This window comes from Vanessa tameamea, chromosome 21, assembly GCF_037043105.1.
Source record: "Vanessa tameamea isolate UH-Manoa-2023 chromosome 21, ilVanTame1 primary haplotype, whole genome shotgun sequence".
In the NCBI taxonomy this organism is placed as follows: Eukaryota; Metazoa; Arthropoda; class Insecta; order Lepidoptera; family Nymphalidae; genus Vanessa; species Vanessa tameamea.
Window position 1 is genome coordinate 2,587,649 of NC_087329.1, and position 14,961 is coordinate 2,602,609.

Here is a 14,961-nt window from a genome sequence, read left to right on the forward strand (position 1 = left end):
ATGACTAACATTTTAATTTAGCAGAAGTGGACAATGGTCTCTTATCCAAGATTAGTGTCGTAATAATTATATATATTAAACGCAATTAAATCAAAAGTTTGCAAGCATACTTCAGAAATAGGTCGGTGAGAAAAAATTAAATTTTATTATATTGTTTAGGCTTCAATTCGCTGTCTTGGCTATCGCGGCCGTTTCCTAGAAATCGGAAAGTTCGACATCAGCAACAACACGCTCATCGGCATGAGCTTTTTCCTCAAAGAGATCTCCTTCCACGGTATCGTGTTGGACTCAGTTTTCGACCAAGGCTATGAGTTTAGAAAGGTAACGTATTGTCAAAACATTCTATAAGTAACCCGCAATAATTAAAATGATCATGTATGGTTAAAATGGCATTTCATTCACTAAATCGATTGAATACAATCTTACACAGAGCCTTCAAGATCTCCTGATATCTGGTATAGAGAGCGGCGCTGTTCGTCCGCTCACTCACTGCACTTTTCAGAAGAATCAAATCGAGACCGCCTTCAGATACATGGCTGCTGGAAAACATATTGGAAAAGTGAGATTCTAGTTTATACATTTCCTTGAATATTATTTGGAGTTATTAATAAAATAACAATGTATAATGTAGAACCGTTGATGCTTTGATGTTTCAAATTTGCATTAAATTATACATCATTTTCATTATTCAATGTTTTAGGTGATCGTTAAACTTCGTGATGAGGAACGAAATGTTAAACTTACGAAACCGAAGAATACTCGCATTGAAGCTATTCCCAGGTACGTACCTAATGAGTTATTTGTGAAAAGGAAGTATTATCCATCACCAAAAAATTTTGTGGTATGATATAGTTACAGACAAATGGGCCACCTGATGGTAAGTTGTCAGCCCAACCCATAGACGCTGGTAAGCTTGGCGCTTTAAGAAATATAAACAATACCTTACATCACTAAAGTTATTGTCGTTATGTCCCTTGTGACGGTATTTACACTTGCTCGTTCGCCCTTGAAACCGGAATACAACAAAATGAAATATTGCAGTATGGTGTTGGAATATTTCATGAGTAAATTTTTCCTACCCGGGACTTGACTTAAACGGGCTTGCACAAACTTGAATACATATATTTCTGCTTTCTTCTTCCATACTATCAAGCTCGTAGATATCAGTATTTTAGACAAATTCCCTGCTTTAATTTTGACCTAAAAATCCCTTCCTACCATTTAGTTACAACGTTTCATATCTACATACAATTCTTGTTGTTTGGTTACTGTATTGCAGAAACATAAAAGTTGATGTATTTTTATCGCGTAAAAGATTTTTGTATGTATTTAAATTATGATCTGATTCATATAACCGGATTGAATTTATTTTTATACAATTATGTTTTTATAAATTATAAAGGTTAAAAATATAAATCTTCAATTTGTACTCTCTATTTTTATAACATATGAGCCGAGATGGCCCAGTGGTTAGAACGCGTGCATCTTAACCGATGATTTCGGGTTCAAACCCAGGCAAGCACTACTGAATTTTCATGTGCTTAATTTGTGTTTATAATTCATCTCGTGCTCGGCGGTGAAGGAATACATTGTGAGGAAACCTGCATGTGTCTAATTTCAACGAAATTCTGCCACATGTGTATTCCACCAACCCGCATTGGAGAAGCGTGGTGGAATATGCTCCAAAACCTTCTCCTCGAAGGGAGAGGAGGCCTTAGCCCAGCAGTGGGAAATTTACAGGCTGTTGATGGTGATGATTTTTATAAAATTTCATGACAACTATTATATTATTAACTCAAGTCTCAGTGTGCGAGTAATTGTTATATTGCTTGGACGCGTTTCATTGTTTGTAGTATATCGTGAGTATCGCTTATCAGTTCTCGGAATTGTTTGCTAACGGCCGGTTCTAGTGGACTGGACCGGTTAGTGATATTTAGACCTTATCCCAAAGAGCGTGGATCCAATCTTGAGTAAAGTGGGAGAAGTATGCGAGGAAGAAATAATAGTACCGTCACCGATTTTTGAATGCGGCGAAAAAAGACTAGCTAAAAGAATCAGGGAAGATGAAGGGGATGAGGAATGGTTTGAAATCAGAAATAAAAAAGCAAAGCGAAGGGAAGTAAGGGGTATTATAGATATTTGCATTACCTCAACAAATATTCTACCCCAACAATTTGCTTTAGCAAAAATATTCAGGGATCAAGGAATTACCGACATAAGCCGCGTTAAATATATAAACCCTTATAAAATAATCGTGGAGGTAACTAACCAGGGCAGTATGGAGAAATTAACTTCATGCCAATATCTTCTCGGGTTGGGATGGAGATTTCAACGACCGATGGAAGTGGCTCTTCCTATGGTGTTATCAAACACATAAAGCTTAATTTGTCTGAAGAAGAATTGCTAGATGCGATCACGAGCGTATGTGAGGTAGCTAGTTTGAAAAGACTTAAGCGTCGGGCTGAAGTAGAGGGAGGCTGAAGTGAGGACAGATAGTGAAGCAGTCAGGATTGAATTTAAAGGGCCGTCTTTGCCTGCCTACATACACATTTATAGCATGCAAGTGAAAGTTGAGCCTTATATGTTTCCAGTGACGCAATGCTCTAGATGCTGGCGGTTCGGGCATACTATTAAGATGTGTCCTTCGAAAACAGTATTTTGTCCAAAGTGTGGTGGGAAACATGATAACTGCCCAACAACAATATATAAGTGCATTAACTGCACCAAAGACCACATCGCGTTAGATCATAGCTGCCCGGAATATCGTAGGGAAAAAAAGATACGGGAAATAATGGCTGAGTTTAATGTCTCATACCGGAAGGCTATTACAATGTATGTCCCGCCGCAACTTAATGCAAAGGAGGCTACGCGCTCAGCGAACCAAAATCATCCTGGTCATCGTGCCCCAACGCCTGAACCTACAAATCATCACTCCCCGGAGAAATCTACCACAGAAGCCCCGACGTATGCTCAGTTGCATCAACTTGTGCGATTAGGAAATAGGAACATAAGTCGCGCTAACAAGAAGAATGAAGAAGAAGAAATAAAACAAAAACCGAAAGCAAACAGCGATAAAGAAAATATGATGGTTACAGACTCTGAGGAAAGTGTGTCTAATTATTCGGAAAAGGAGAAGAGTAGGAAAAAGTAAAAGAGACTTTCAAGAGTTGTACCTTTTACTCGTCTAGTTAAAGAATTAATTAATATTTTTTGTAGAAGCAATATGTCAATAAATGATAAAATTTAAAAGTTAGCAAAATTATGTGTCGAGTGGATTATCTCTTGGATACTACAAAACATCTCAAGTTTGCCTTTTCTTCAAGGATTAATATTTAATTATGAACAGTATTCATATTAATATATTGCAATGGAATGCACAAAGCCTAAAACCAAAAATACTTGAGTTGGAACAATTACTGTGTCGGGAAAAAATACATTTTGCATCATAAGTGAAACATGGCTTAGTTCAGTAAATACATTCACACTTACAAACTATAATATTTACAGGGACCGGGATGACTCTTATGGGGGTGTCGCTATAGCTCATAAATCTTTAAAAAGGAACCTCTTTCAATTCTAAGTGGAAATACAGCCATTGAGGTTATTTCGGTTAGAGTATTAAACTGTGAAAGATTAGAAAACATAATTTCAGTATACTGCTCCCCAAGTGCTATACAACAAACTCAGATCGGGATTTTATATTTTCAATTTCACATAGAAGGACTTTAATACTTGGGGATTTCAATGGGCACCACCCAAACTGGTCAAATAAGACTGATGTCAGAGGAATGCAGGTATTTGACGCACTAATGGACTATGATTTTGTTATGCTTAATGATGGTAGACATACGCGCATAAAACTTGTAAATGGTGTATTACAACATTCGAGTCCTGATATCTCTATGGTCTCGTCGGATATTGCATTGGGGTTCTCCTGGAATGTTACTAATGAATGTCTAGGCAGCGACCACCTCATAATAAAATTATCAACATCTTCTAACTATAACCCGATTTTTAACAAAAAACGAAATTACAAATTGGCAGATTGGGAAAAATATAGGAAATCGATAGAGGAAGACCTAGTACAAATAAGTTTGCCAGTTGAACCCCAAAAAGCTTACGATGTCTTTATTAACATAATTAATAGGGCAGCAAATTTATGCCTTCCATATACTAAGGTATGTGTCAACCCTAGTCCTAAATTTGTCGCAAAAACCTACTGGAAACCGGCAATTTCTAAAGCCGTAGCGGAAAGGAGATTGGCATTATCAGAGTTTCGGAAAAACCCAATACCTGTTAAATTAGAAAAACTGAAAGCTAAAATATCTGACGTTCAAAGGCTGATTAGAAAAGCAAAGAATAAAGAATGGTGGGATTTTTGCTCTTCAATAAATGAAGAAACATCTGCCAATCAAATGTGGATGCGAATGAGATGGATAAAAGGACACAAATTTGCTAAGCGAATGGTGGGCAAAACCATAGCCGAATCGATGTTAAATAACCTCACCCCCGATTTTGTTATCCCATGCCATCCTTGCTATACATCTCGAAACTTAAAATTAGAATCCAGCATTTCGACACGCGAGTTAGAAAAGTGTTTAAAATCTAAGGACACGGCACCAGGATTAGACGATGTTTCATATTCAATGATTTTTAATTTACCTTCTATAGGAAAGACTACGCTACTAAAAATTTATAATGTGTTCCTCAATAGTAATATAATTCCTAATCAATGGCGATACATTCGCATACTTCTCATTCCTAAGCCTGGCCGGGACTGTACCCAATTTTCCTTTCTTATACCAATATCCCTGATGTCATGTATATGGAAAATTTTTCATACTATCTTAAAGATACCTTTCGATTCTATTAATCGAAAGGTATCTTGAAAAAAATCATATATTTTCCGAACAAACAAAAGGGTTTAGGAAAGCCCGCTCTTGCTTAGATAATCTAACAGACTTCGTATCTAGTGTACAAATTGGATTTAGTAAAAATCTAATGACAGTGGGGTGTATTTTAGACGTAGAAAATGCTTATAACAATGTTGATGTGTCTTATCTTATTTGTAAACTAGATCAATTAGGTGTAGGTAGTATGCTTTGTAATTATTTGTGGGAATTTTTACATAAACGACTTCTGTTTATTGAAGGCCAAGACTTTAAAATTGTAAGATGTACGGGAGTAGGCCTTGCACAGGGAAATCCTGTATCTCCACTACTATTTAATGTTGCAACAATTGATTTATGTAAAACTATTAGTTCGATGGATTATATTAGTTTTTCGCAATATGCCGATGATATTGTAATATTTACATCATTTTATAATTTAGTTGACGTTCAAAGCCGATTACAATATGCTTTTGATTGTATAGCCAAAAAATTCCGCGATATTAATTTAGAAATTTCATCAACAAAAAGCAAAATTTGTATTTTTCCAAGAGGGCACAAATTGCACAATGTTACTATTACTCTAAATTATGTAATTTTAGAAGTCCTGGATAATGTTAAGTACCTGGGTATGTGGCTGGATCGTGGTCTTAGATGGAATAAACATATTAAAGAGATTGTGTCTAGGGTGTCCAAGTTTTTAAATATATTTAAGGTTTTAGCAGGATCAAGTTGGGGAGTCCATACAAAACATATTCGTAAGCTTTATATAACGTTACTTAGAAGTAGATTAGATTATGGTTCATTTCTGTATGACAACTGTTGTAAAACAAATTTGTCAAAATTGGACAAAATTCAAAATCAAGCAATGCGAACCATTGGGGGGTTTATAAGGACCACTCCCATACATGTGATGGAGAGTGAACTTTGTTTACCTCCTTTTATTTAAGAAGATTATATTCGGCAGGAAAATTTTGGTTTAAAAACAGATCACTCCATAATAATACTTCTTTAACTTTAATTAATAAATTAACAGATTTGACACAAAACAGATTCTGGACTCACAAGAAAAACCTTTACTTACACAAATTTCCGAGAAGTACAAATCTCAACCATGCAATTCTTTCTCAAGTCTAGGCATGTTTTCATTAGATCAATGGGTAACTAGTATTGATATGACAAGCATACTAAGTACAAATATAGAAGGATTCACTGGTTCAAAGCGAGAGTATCATCAAATTAGTTTACGAAATACTTTTATAAAATACATAAATTCCAATTACTCCAACTGTCAAAAAATATTTACAGATGGTTTGAAAGACAAATATGGAATAGGAGCTGCATTTCATTAAATTTGAACTTTTCTGTCTGTTGGACAGTGCAATGTCATTCTGGCAGATCCAACGTCAAATCTCGCAAAAATGTTGTCCAAATTAAATCATAGACCTGTGATTAATTAAGATAGTTTTAAGTTTAATATATATTATTTTTGTATCATCCTAAGAATCCTCAACCAGGGCGGCATGTTCGCTTATGCGAAAAAGCCCTTTCTTTTAAAATAAAAAAAAAAAAACTCAAGTCTAATTTTCAGTACAAATTTAACAAAGATTTATTTATTTTCTAGATATATGTGTAATGAAGAAAAGGTGTACATTGTGGTAGGAGGTCTCGGAGGTTTCGGCCTGGAACTCGCAGACTGGCTTATTATGAGAGGAGCCAGAAAAGTTCTGCTCACCTCGAGACGGGGTATCAGTAATGGTTACCAATCATCACGGTTGAGGTAGTTAATCTTCAGTTATTGCTATTTTTTTAGAACAATCTTCGTAATAGCTTAATAATTTACTAAGAAACAAATTATGAAAGTTAGGCTTAAGCTATATTTCTGACTTACCTTCTTATTTCTTAGAGCGTGGGCGAGCTATGGAGCTGATACACAAATTTCAACTCACGACGTCACAACAGAGGAAGGATGTGAACAAATGTTGAAGATGGCGAACTCTATGGGAACAGTCGAGGCGATATTCAACTTGGCAGTTATATTGAAAGATTCCATCTTCGAGAATCAGACTCCGCAGACGTTTGCGATATCCTACGCACCCAAGGCATTGGCTACGATGAATTTGGACAAGTTATCACAGAAATTGTGCCCAAATTTGAAGTGAGTTTTTGTACATTGTCAAAAAATTATAACGTAAACCAATCTAAGTTGAACATGCGTAAGATAAAGGGACGCCAGACAGACAGTAACGACGTGACAGCGCAGTAACGCGTTACTTAACGAAGCGGTTTACCCTTCCATAAGAAGCTATCACTTTAATTATTGCCTTTCTTGTTCAGGATCATACTTGTTTTTGTTTTAGAGTGTGTGATTAATATTACAGAAATATTTAATCTTTGCATTTATCTAGGGACTTCGTGATATTCTCATCCGTGTCCTGCGGTCGTGGTAACGCCGGTCAGACTAACTACGGCTTTTCCAACTCCGTGATGGAGAGGATCTGCGAGAAGAGAAAGGCGCTCGGTCTTCCCGCTCTTGCTGTGCAATGGGGCGCCATCGGAGACGTGAGTAATCGTATATTTGAAGGAACAACTTTCTGACAGGTTTAAGTTAAAAGTAACGCTCGTGTTAGGAAATGATGGAAGTGAAATAGCCACGTTTGGCTGCCACAGTCTGCCAACAGATATTCTAAGCAGACCGTTAGCTGGTGAAGTTTCTATAGTATTGTACCCAATTATGTTGTAGATATGACTTTATTATTGAGATGGTCTTTTGGACTATTATTTTTTTTCTCTATTAATTTGACAAACTAGAATGAATGAAAAATATCGAAAACAAAAATAATACAACCGGATCAGTAGTGCTAGCTGTAGAAAATTTGAATATTCAATTTGACATAAACCAAAATTCTTATATTTTTACCTAGGTGGGTCTCGTAGCAGACATGCAAGATGAAGATGTCCAATTAGAAATCGGCGGAACTCTCCAACAAAGGATTTCCTCCTGTCTGCTCTCACTCGACAAGTTCTTGAAACAGGATGCTGCGATAGTGTCCTCAATAGTAGTGGCCGAGAAAAAGTCTGGAGGTTCTGGATGTGATAGCATGGTGGAAGTAGTCGCGCAGATTATGGGTAACAAAACAAATCAATCACTACAAAAATATGAGTTATGTCTTAGTTTGATTCAGGTTACACAAATCCGCACCTAGTCACTTAACTCATTACGACATTATCAGAAAATGTATACCATAGTACATTTTTTTCTGCATTTTTTTCACTAGCTTCTTATGAAAACATTTAATAAGAGCAGGATTCATGCACAATCTTTTTTTGTTATCGAATATAATACCATATTCTAGTTAAAAATAATAATACTAAAACACTTACTATCTTTTCACCGTCGTAACTAGACAGCAAAATTAGCAGATCAATCAGCAAAGGTTTTGGTTCGTGTACCAGGAGAGTGATTCTTTTCTATTTTATCTTTTCGATCTTGTAAATCAAAAATCATAGCAACGATGTCTTTTCAACTTCCTTTCTGTTATAAAATACATTTTTTGATTGTCAGGTATTAAGGACTTAAAGAAAGTGTCTCACCAAGTACCTCTTGCTGAATTGGGTATGGACAGTATGATGGCAATCGAAATCAAACAGACATTAGAACGTGAATTCGAGATATTCCTGACAGCGCCAGATATTAGAACATTGACATTTGCAAGGTAATTACTGTTTCTATCCAACTGTAATAATTGAAATATTAGATGATGAATGTTCATTTTTGAGTTGAGATCAATGATTTGGAAATTGAGACGAATATTTTGGTATTTACTAGTAACGTTGTATCCCTGACATCAGACCTGGCCATTGGTCAACACATGTAGAACCCCACAACAGGATCCCTTCCCGTTCCCATTTCCCATTTGTAATCATCAATGTCGTTTCAAGAGGATTCAATATGAGCAGGAACCTTGCCTTTAATTTATGTACTTGATATTTATCCTACAATTGTTTTATTTTTCTTATTATATAGGCAAAGGGGGAGGGGCAGATACTAATATTTGATGGTAAAGTATCTGATGAGTGAGTGGTACTATATCCAGTCGGGCTTGCACATAATCATACCATTTTTTATGTCATAGTACTGTTTGATTTAATAATTAAATAAATATACCAACAGATTAGGAGAAATAACAGCTCAAAAAGAAGCGGCAGCATCGACATCAGCCGCAGTTCTTCAAGCGAGCTCTGAAGATGCGGCTGGTCTTCAAATTCTTTTGAGAAACTTTGGCGATGAAAGTTCTACCTCCCTACCTTTCATATGTATGCCCTCTTTAGTTAGCGATGACTCGAAGGTAAACGAATCTTATATTTATTTTTTTCTATTTTATTTCAACACTAAAGTCTATAAAAAAGTTCTTCTCAGGTCCGAGGTGCTTATTTCGGACTGCTGGTAGATTTTTGATAGTCAATAAGTAAGATCAACGTTTTCATATTGAATAAAGATTTTAAATTTGATTTTTTTCATTACATCACATTTTTACATCAGCAGCCTGTAAATTTCCCACTGCTGGGCTAAGGCCTCCTCTCCCTTTGAGAAGAAGGTTTGGAGCATATTCCACCACGTTGCTCCAATGCGGGTTGGTGGAATACACATGTGGCAGAAATTCGTTGAAATTAGACACATGCAGGTTTCCTCACGATGTTTTCCTTCACAATTATAAACACAAATTAAGCACATGAAATCAGTGGTGCCTGCCTGGGTTTGAACCCGAAATCATCGGTTAAGATGCACGCGTTCTAACCACTGGGCCATCTCGGCTCTTGATTTTATTCAAAAAAGACATAATAACTAACTTGAATTCAAAATAACGATACCAAACATAATTGAGTCAAGTTTTATTTACAGAACGATGTATCAGTTCCTGAAAACGATTTGGTAATGTTCATGCTGCCCGGTATCGAAGGTTGTGCTGCAGGAATGGCGGCCTTATGTCGTAGGCTTAAGATCAAGAATTGTGTCCTGCAGTTCGCCAATAATGAAGAGAAGCGAGATACTTTAGACTCTTTAGTCAATAGGTTATACAAGGTATGAGATATCAATCATGAAATAATTTTATGCATCTTCTATATTATGATATTATTAGCAATCAGAAGCGGTTTTACTTAAAAAAATATATAGACGTGGAAAAATAAACAGAACTTTATTTTTCACTCTTATAATCAAAATAACAGTAATCAAAGTTTTGTCACAATAATAGATTTTTAACTTAATTTGACAAGAAGTCCGCTCCGAACAAAGTCTCGAAAAAGTAATCCCCTGTCGATGCGCTCGCACCGCCTTAAGTACCCTCTTTTTTTATTTTTTTTTTTGTCATTCTTTCAACAATTTATTAATTATAGTTTCACAACTTCGATTAGGCGGCGTACACAAAGTAACGAGTCTGACTACTTTAACATTTCTCATTTCAAAGATGTTGGTAAAAGAAATAGTGCATTTGCTAAGTTTTAAAATACCAAAGTAAACAAATTTATGGAGATTTTTCGTTTCAGTTTACAAAATCAAAATTAAATCCTGGAAGTCCTTACGTACTCCTCGGATACAGTTTTGGTACTTTACCCATGTTGAAAATGGCGAGCCTATTGGAAAGCGAAGGTACCTTTTTTAAAATTAACTTTAAGGTTGATTTGTTTTAGAAGTAATACGGTGTCGATACGATGTTAAATGTAAACAATAGCAAGATGAAGAACTAGCCAAGTACACGTTCGTATATCCCAACGGAAATATTGTTCGTTATTTTCTTTTTAAATATTAAGAGTTTTTTGGTAACCTATATTGTATACTCTATATTCATTCGGTCACCTTAAAATCAATTTATATGTTTCTTAATTCAAAGTGGCGAACTTTCATCACCAATTTTTACATCAACTTTCATCACCTTGATAAATGAGTTTCTAAAAGCGCTTTAAGCCAGTCCGGCTTTCATTCATAAACGTAAACATTAAATCGATTTCATATTTGAAACACTGAAAAAAGGTGATCTTCTTTACAAATTTTCATTTCTCTTCTAGAGAAGAACAGACTTTTGCTCTTAAATTTAAATTTATATTTATTATCGGCTTATGCCGATATTCATATTTCTAATTATCTGAAATAGCGAATTTCCATTGACATTTTCCACAAAAGCTTTTATCTCCTATTTAACCCCTTTAGGAGTTGAATTAAGAAATATTCTTTCTAAATACTCACGTTCCGTTAAGAGATTCTGAACAAAATTTCACGCTGTCACCCAACCGTTCGTAATATGCGTATATCAGAATAACATTTTAAAAAATATATGTAGAAGATTGGCTGTCCTTAATAATTAGCTTGAGGTTATGTAAAATCTGAAACAAATAATGTTATATATTCTATATAAAAAGTTAAATAAGTATATGTTAGTGTACTGAAAGAGTAACTTTTGTTGTTTGTCTTGCCAGTACTTCTCTGTGATTCTGATAATTGATTGAGTTGATCTGTATAGGCAAAAGTAAAAGCCAGTTTTAAATAATGGTTTAAAACACACAGGAATTCAAAATTTCAGGTCACAGCGGCACAATATTCTGCTTAGATGGCAGTCCTGATTACCTCTACGGGATAGTGGCTGCAACAATGTCAACCAAAAACGAAACCCAGTTACAGAACAGTTTGATTTGTAAAACTATGAGCATGGTCCACCCGAAAAGTGAAATCAATGACACACTCATGGAGAAACTTAACGAAATCGAATCGTATGACGATAGAGTTGATTACGCAATAAAGGTATCTCCCACAGAACTGAAATACTCCGATAAATTTATAAAACATATTGCAACTGGTAGTTTCGACCGTATCAAAATGGTTCTTGGTCAACACGAATTGAAAAAGATCAAGGCTCCAATAGTTTTATTGCGTCCGAAGGAAAATCCAACGTTCATGGTGACCGAAGAGAATTATGGTCTGGACAAACTAACTGAAGGTCCCGTGACGGTACATCTCGTCGAAGGTAACCATGCCAGTATAATTGAGAATAAAGATTGTGCGAATATTATCAATAGAGTTTTAGCTGAACAAGATGGTGCAAAGACACGAATGTTATAACAGGCATAATGGAACTGCAATATTAGTGGAAGTTTAACTATGGTAATGAATGGGTATCAAATCTTGAATTTAAATACTTTATTAATTATCATTTATTAATAATAATATAAATCTAACAGGTCCTATTGTGCTATAAGTCTTAAATTATGTAATAATCGCTTTTAATTAATCATTATATACAATAAATATTACACAAAACTGTCCGTGTTTCACTAATAAAGATACATTTTGTTATGTATATAATAATAAATAAGTAGAAATTCCGAGGGTTTCTTTGTGCTTTCTGGAATCCTGTTGGTAAACCGTATACATTGACCCCCCCCCCCCCCCCCAACAAAAGAGTATGCATAAATCTAAAGTGCGTCTGTGACTCGCATACTACCGAAAAATGCATTCCTCCTGCAATGTGCTCGACCATCAGGCGCCCTAAAATTTAATGAATGGTGATGAATTGTTTTAATGAAACCGAGTCTAACCCTGATTAGACGAAAAAACCACAGATACCGACATTTGTTTCTCGAAACTTTTTAAATCAGATAAATATAATTAAATACCTAATTGATATTAAAATAGATTGCTTAGACTTGCGTGCATCGGAATGACTGTACAAAGTGGCAGATCAACTTTAAAATAATGCCAGTTTTTAGTACCTAGATATTGCCTTAGATTTTAGAAGGTACTATCGTTCAACAAAAACAAATATTGTACATATACGCTAAATGGGTAAAAATATGCTCATAGAAATTCAACCGAAAACTAAAACAATAAACGAAATCATAGTTAAAATATTTAAGAAACTTGGCAAGATTTAATTAAAATTTAATTACTAATATTTTCATTGACAATGAGTTAACATTACATATTATAAGTCACATTCCAGGCAGGATATATATTATATACATATAAAATTGAATTTAAATAACTTAAATGATTGTATTTTTAAATGTTGAAAAAGAGTAACTACCGAGTTTCTTGTCGGTTTTTCTCTGTAGAATCTACATTCAAATCGGTGGTAATTTAATATAGTTTGTTAAATGACGATTCAAAAGTAGTAAGTCTGCGGAACACTGGCTCTCAATCTATTACAATAATATTGTATTCGATTATGTTAACGCAGGCTATTACACGTGTTAACAGATTTTGAATATGTACGTATAGATTTGTATATATTTGGTATTTGGTTAAAGTAGTGAGTATTTTACATGACTGTAATATTCTTTAATTTTTAAATTTTATAATCGGGGACGATTCTCCTCCTGAATTCTCTGACGCTGGTGGCTCAATACACTTAGTTCCCGTGCTAGTTTTTCAACCTCTTCTACTTCCTCTTTTCTCCTTTCTATTAAATAATATCCTTAAGTACTATAATACAAAATCCTCTTACTGGATTTATTTGTAATCCTATTTTTTCCACTTTCCTTAAAGTTTTCTTTATGATGCTCCTTTAATAACAAGCTCAACCGAGCTCGGCGCAACATTTCTTCTTCTTCCATACTTCTCTGTCGGGCGTCATCTCACGAGTAGCATTCTTTCTAACCATATCGTCTTTCACACAATCCGTCCATCGTTTCTTTGGTCGTGTTTAGAAGATAACTCTCCTAAAAAAACGTCGCATTTAAAACCTTAACATTATATATTTAGCGATCTTCATCTGCGATCTTCTTCGCTGAAATACTAAATACAGATACGGAACAGCAGTTATTGATATATTACTAAATTTGACAACAGTTACTGCGAGTGCAATGTATGTAGTTTGTTGTCGCCATTGTATTTGTTAACACTATTGACCTCATAATAAAAAATAAATATTTATATTCAAGTAACAGAGACTCATTTACATAATTACAATAGACTTATGTTGGTTAACATTAACAAATTGATTGATCTAGTTCTACTTCTGCAGTAGAAACTTAACAGCAGTGATTTATGACTGATTGACTATAATATTGTCTTAATTTAAAAACATTGGTGATTGGCCCCAACGTCACACGTGCAAATCTTAAATGAAGAAAATGATAAATAATAATAATAATTATACTGATAAATGTATTTAATCTCTCCCACAGACTTAATAGTTTACATTTTTCATGTGCCCTATATATCAATCGTGTGGGAGGGAGGATCCCGATTAGGTTGCCCTGTACTAAGGGTCTCCTGGATTCCCTTTTACTATGTAATATTTATTTATATACACAGTAAATAGGAGAAAGACTAAAGAATGACAGACATAATAAATATTTAGCGAAATGATCTGTGTCTGTCTCGGCACAAAAAAAACACCCACAATTAAAAAAAAAAGAAAATGTTTATGCGTATGTCATAAGAAACAAACATTAACAACATAAAAATTGGTTCGAGTCGAAATATTATTGTGAAAAATAGACCAAAATTCGTCCACGGCATAGTGATTCAAATTTGGAAAATTTTAACTGCCAAATTATTACAGACAGTTATCCGACTATCCGTTTTTCGTCGAACGATTTTTTTCGTTGCACTTAATTTGGGCACGAGGATTTATTCTAAAGTATACATTAAATTGTAATCTATTATAATCCACTGAATAGTTATTAGACTGTAAGATAAGTGAACTCTCTGATGCTTTACGATTAAAAAATTGACATCAACTCACTTTGAAAACTATTTACTTTCGTTACACGGAATAAAGATAGTATGCACGTAGGAAATAAAATAGAATGGAAATCAATTATGTACTTCTCGAAAATAGATCTAAGAGCTGGATATACGTCGTCGATTTCTAACCCTCAAACAAACCGGATTTCGATCAGGCACTGCACCGTAGTCCACATCCATAATGTAACGGCGGATTGAACAGAAGACTGATTAGAGCAATGCGTGTGGTATTTTTGGATTACAAAAAAGCCTTCAATACTATCGGAACTGCAGAACTAGATTAAAGTTCACCCAGCATGCCATGGAGCGAGCTCGCAGTATCGTTGA

The 14,961-nt window shown here is 34.8% G+C and overlaps 1 protein-coding gene across 2 annotated transcripts in view; it reads left to right on the forward strand.

The window, feature by feature from the left end:
• Positions 1-12,177, forward strand: part of LOC113402382 (fatty acid synthase-like) — a 53,216-nt gene extending 41,039 nt beyond the window's left edge. Inside the window, exons 30-41 of one of the 2 annotated variants that reach the window (XM_064218227.1) lie at positions 160-321; positions 431-559; positions 701-780; positions 6,514-6,669; positions 6,796-7,047; positions 7,298-7,451; positions 7,814-8,018; positions 8,455-8,605; positions 9,064-9,238; positions 9,793-9,972; positions 10,437-10,539; positions 11,468-12,177. In XM_064218227.1, coding sequence (XP_064074297.1) covers positions 160-321; positions 431-559; positions 701-780; positions 6,514-6,669; positions 6,796-7,047; positions 7,298-7,451; positions 7,814-8,018; positions 8,455-8,605; positions 9,064-9,238; positions 9,793-9,972; positions 10,437-10,539; positions 11,468-12,003 — 2,283 coding nt within the window. In that variant the 3' untranslated portion in view covers positions 12,004-12,177. The remainder of the gene's footprint in view (positions 1-159; positions 322-430; positions 560-700; positions 781-6,513; positions 6,670-6,795; positions 7,048-7,297; positions 7,452-7,813; positions 8,019-8,454; positions 8,606-9,063; positions 9,239-9,792; positions 9,973-10,436; positions 10,540-11,467) is intronic. The other variant, XM_026642618.2, reaches the window with a different exon arrangement.
• The last annotated feature ends 2,784 nt before the right edge of the window (positions 12,178-14,961 follow it).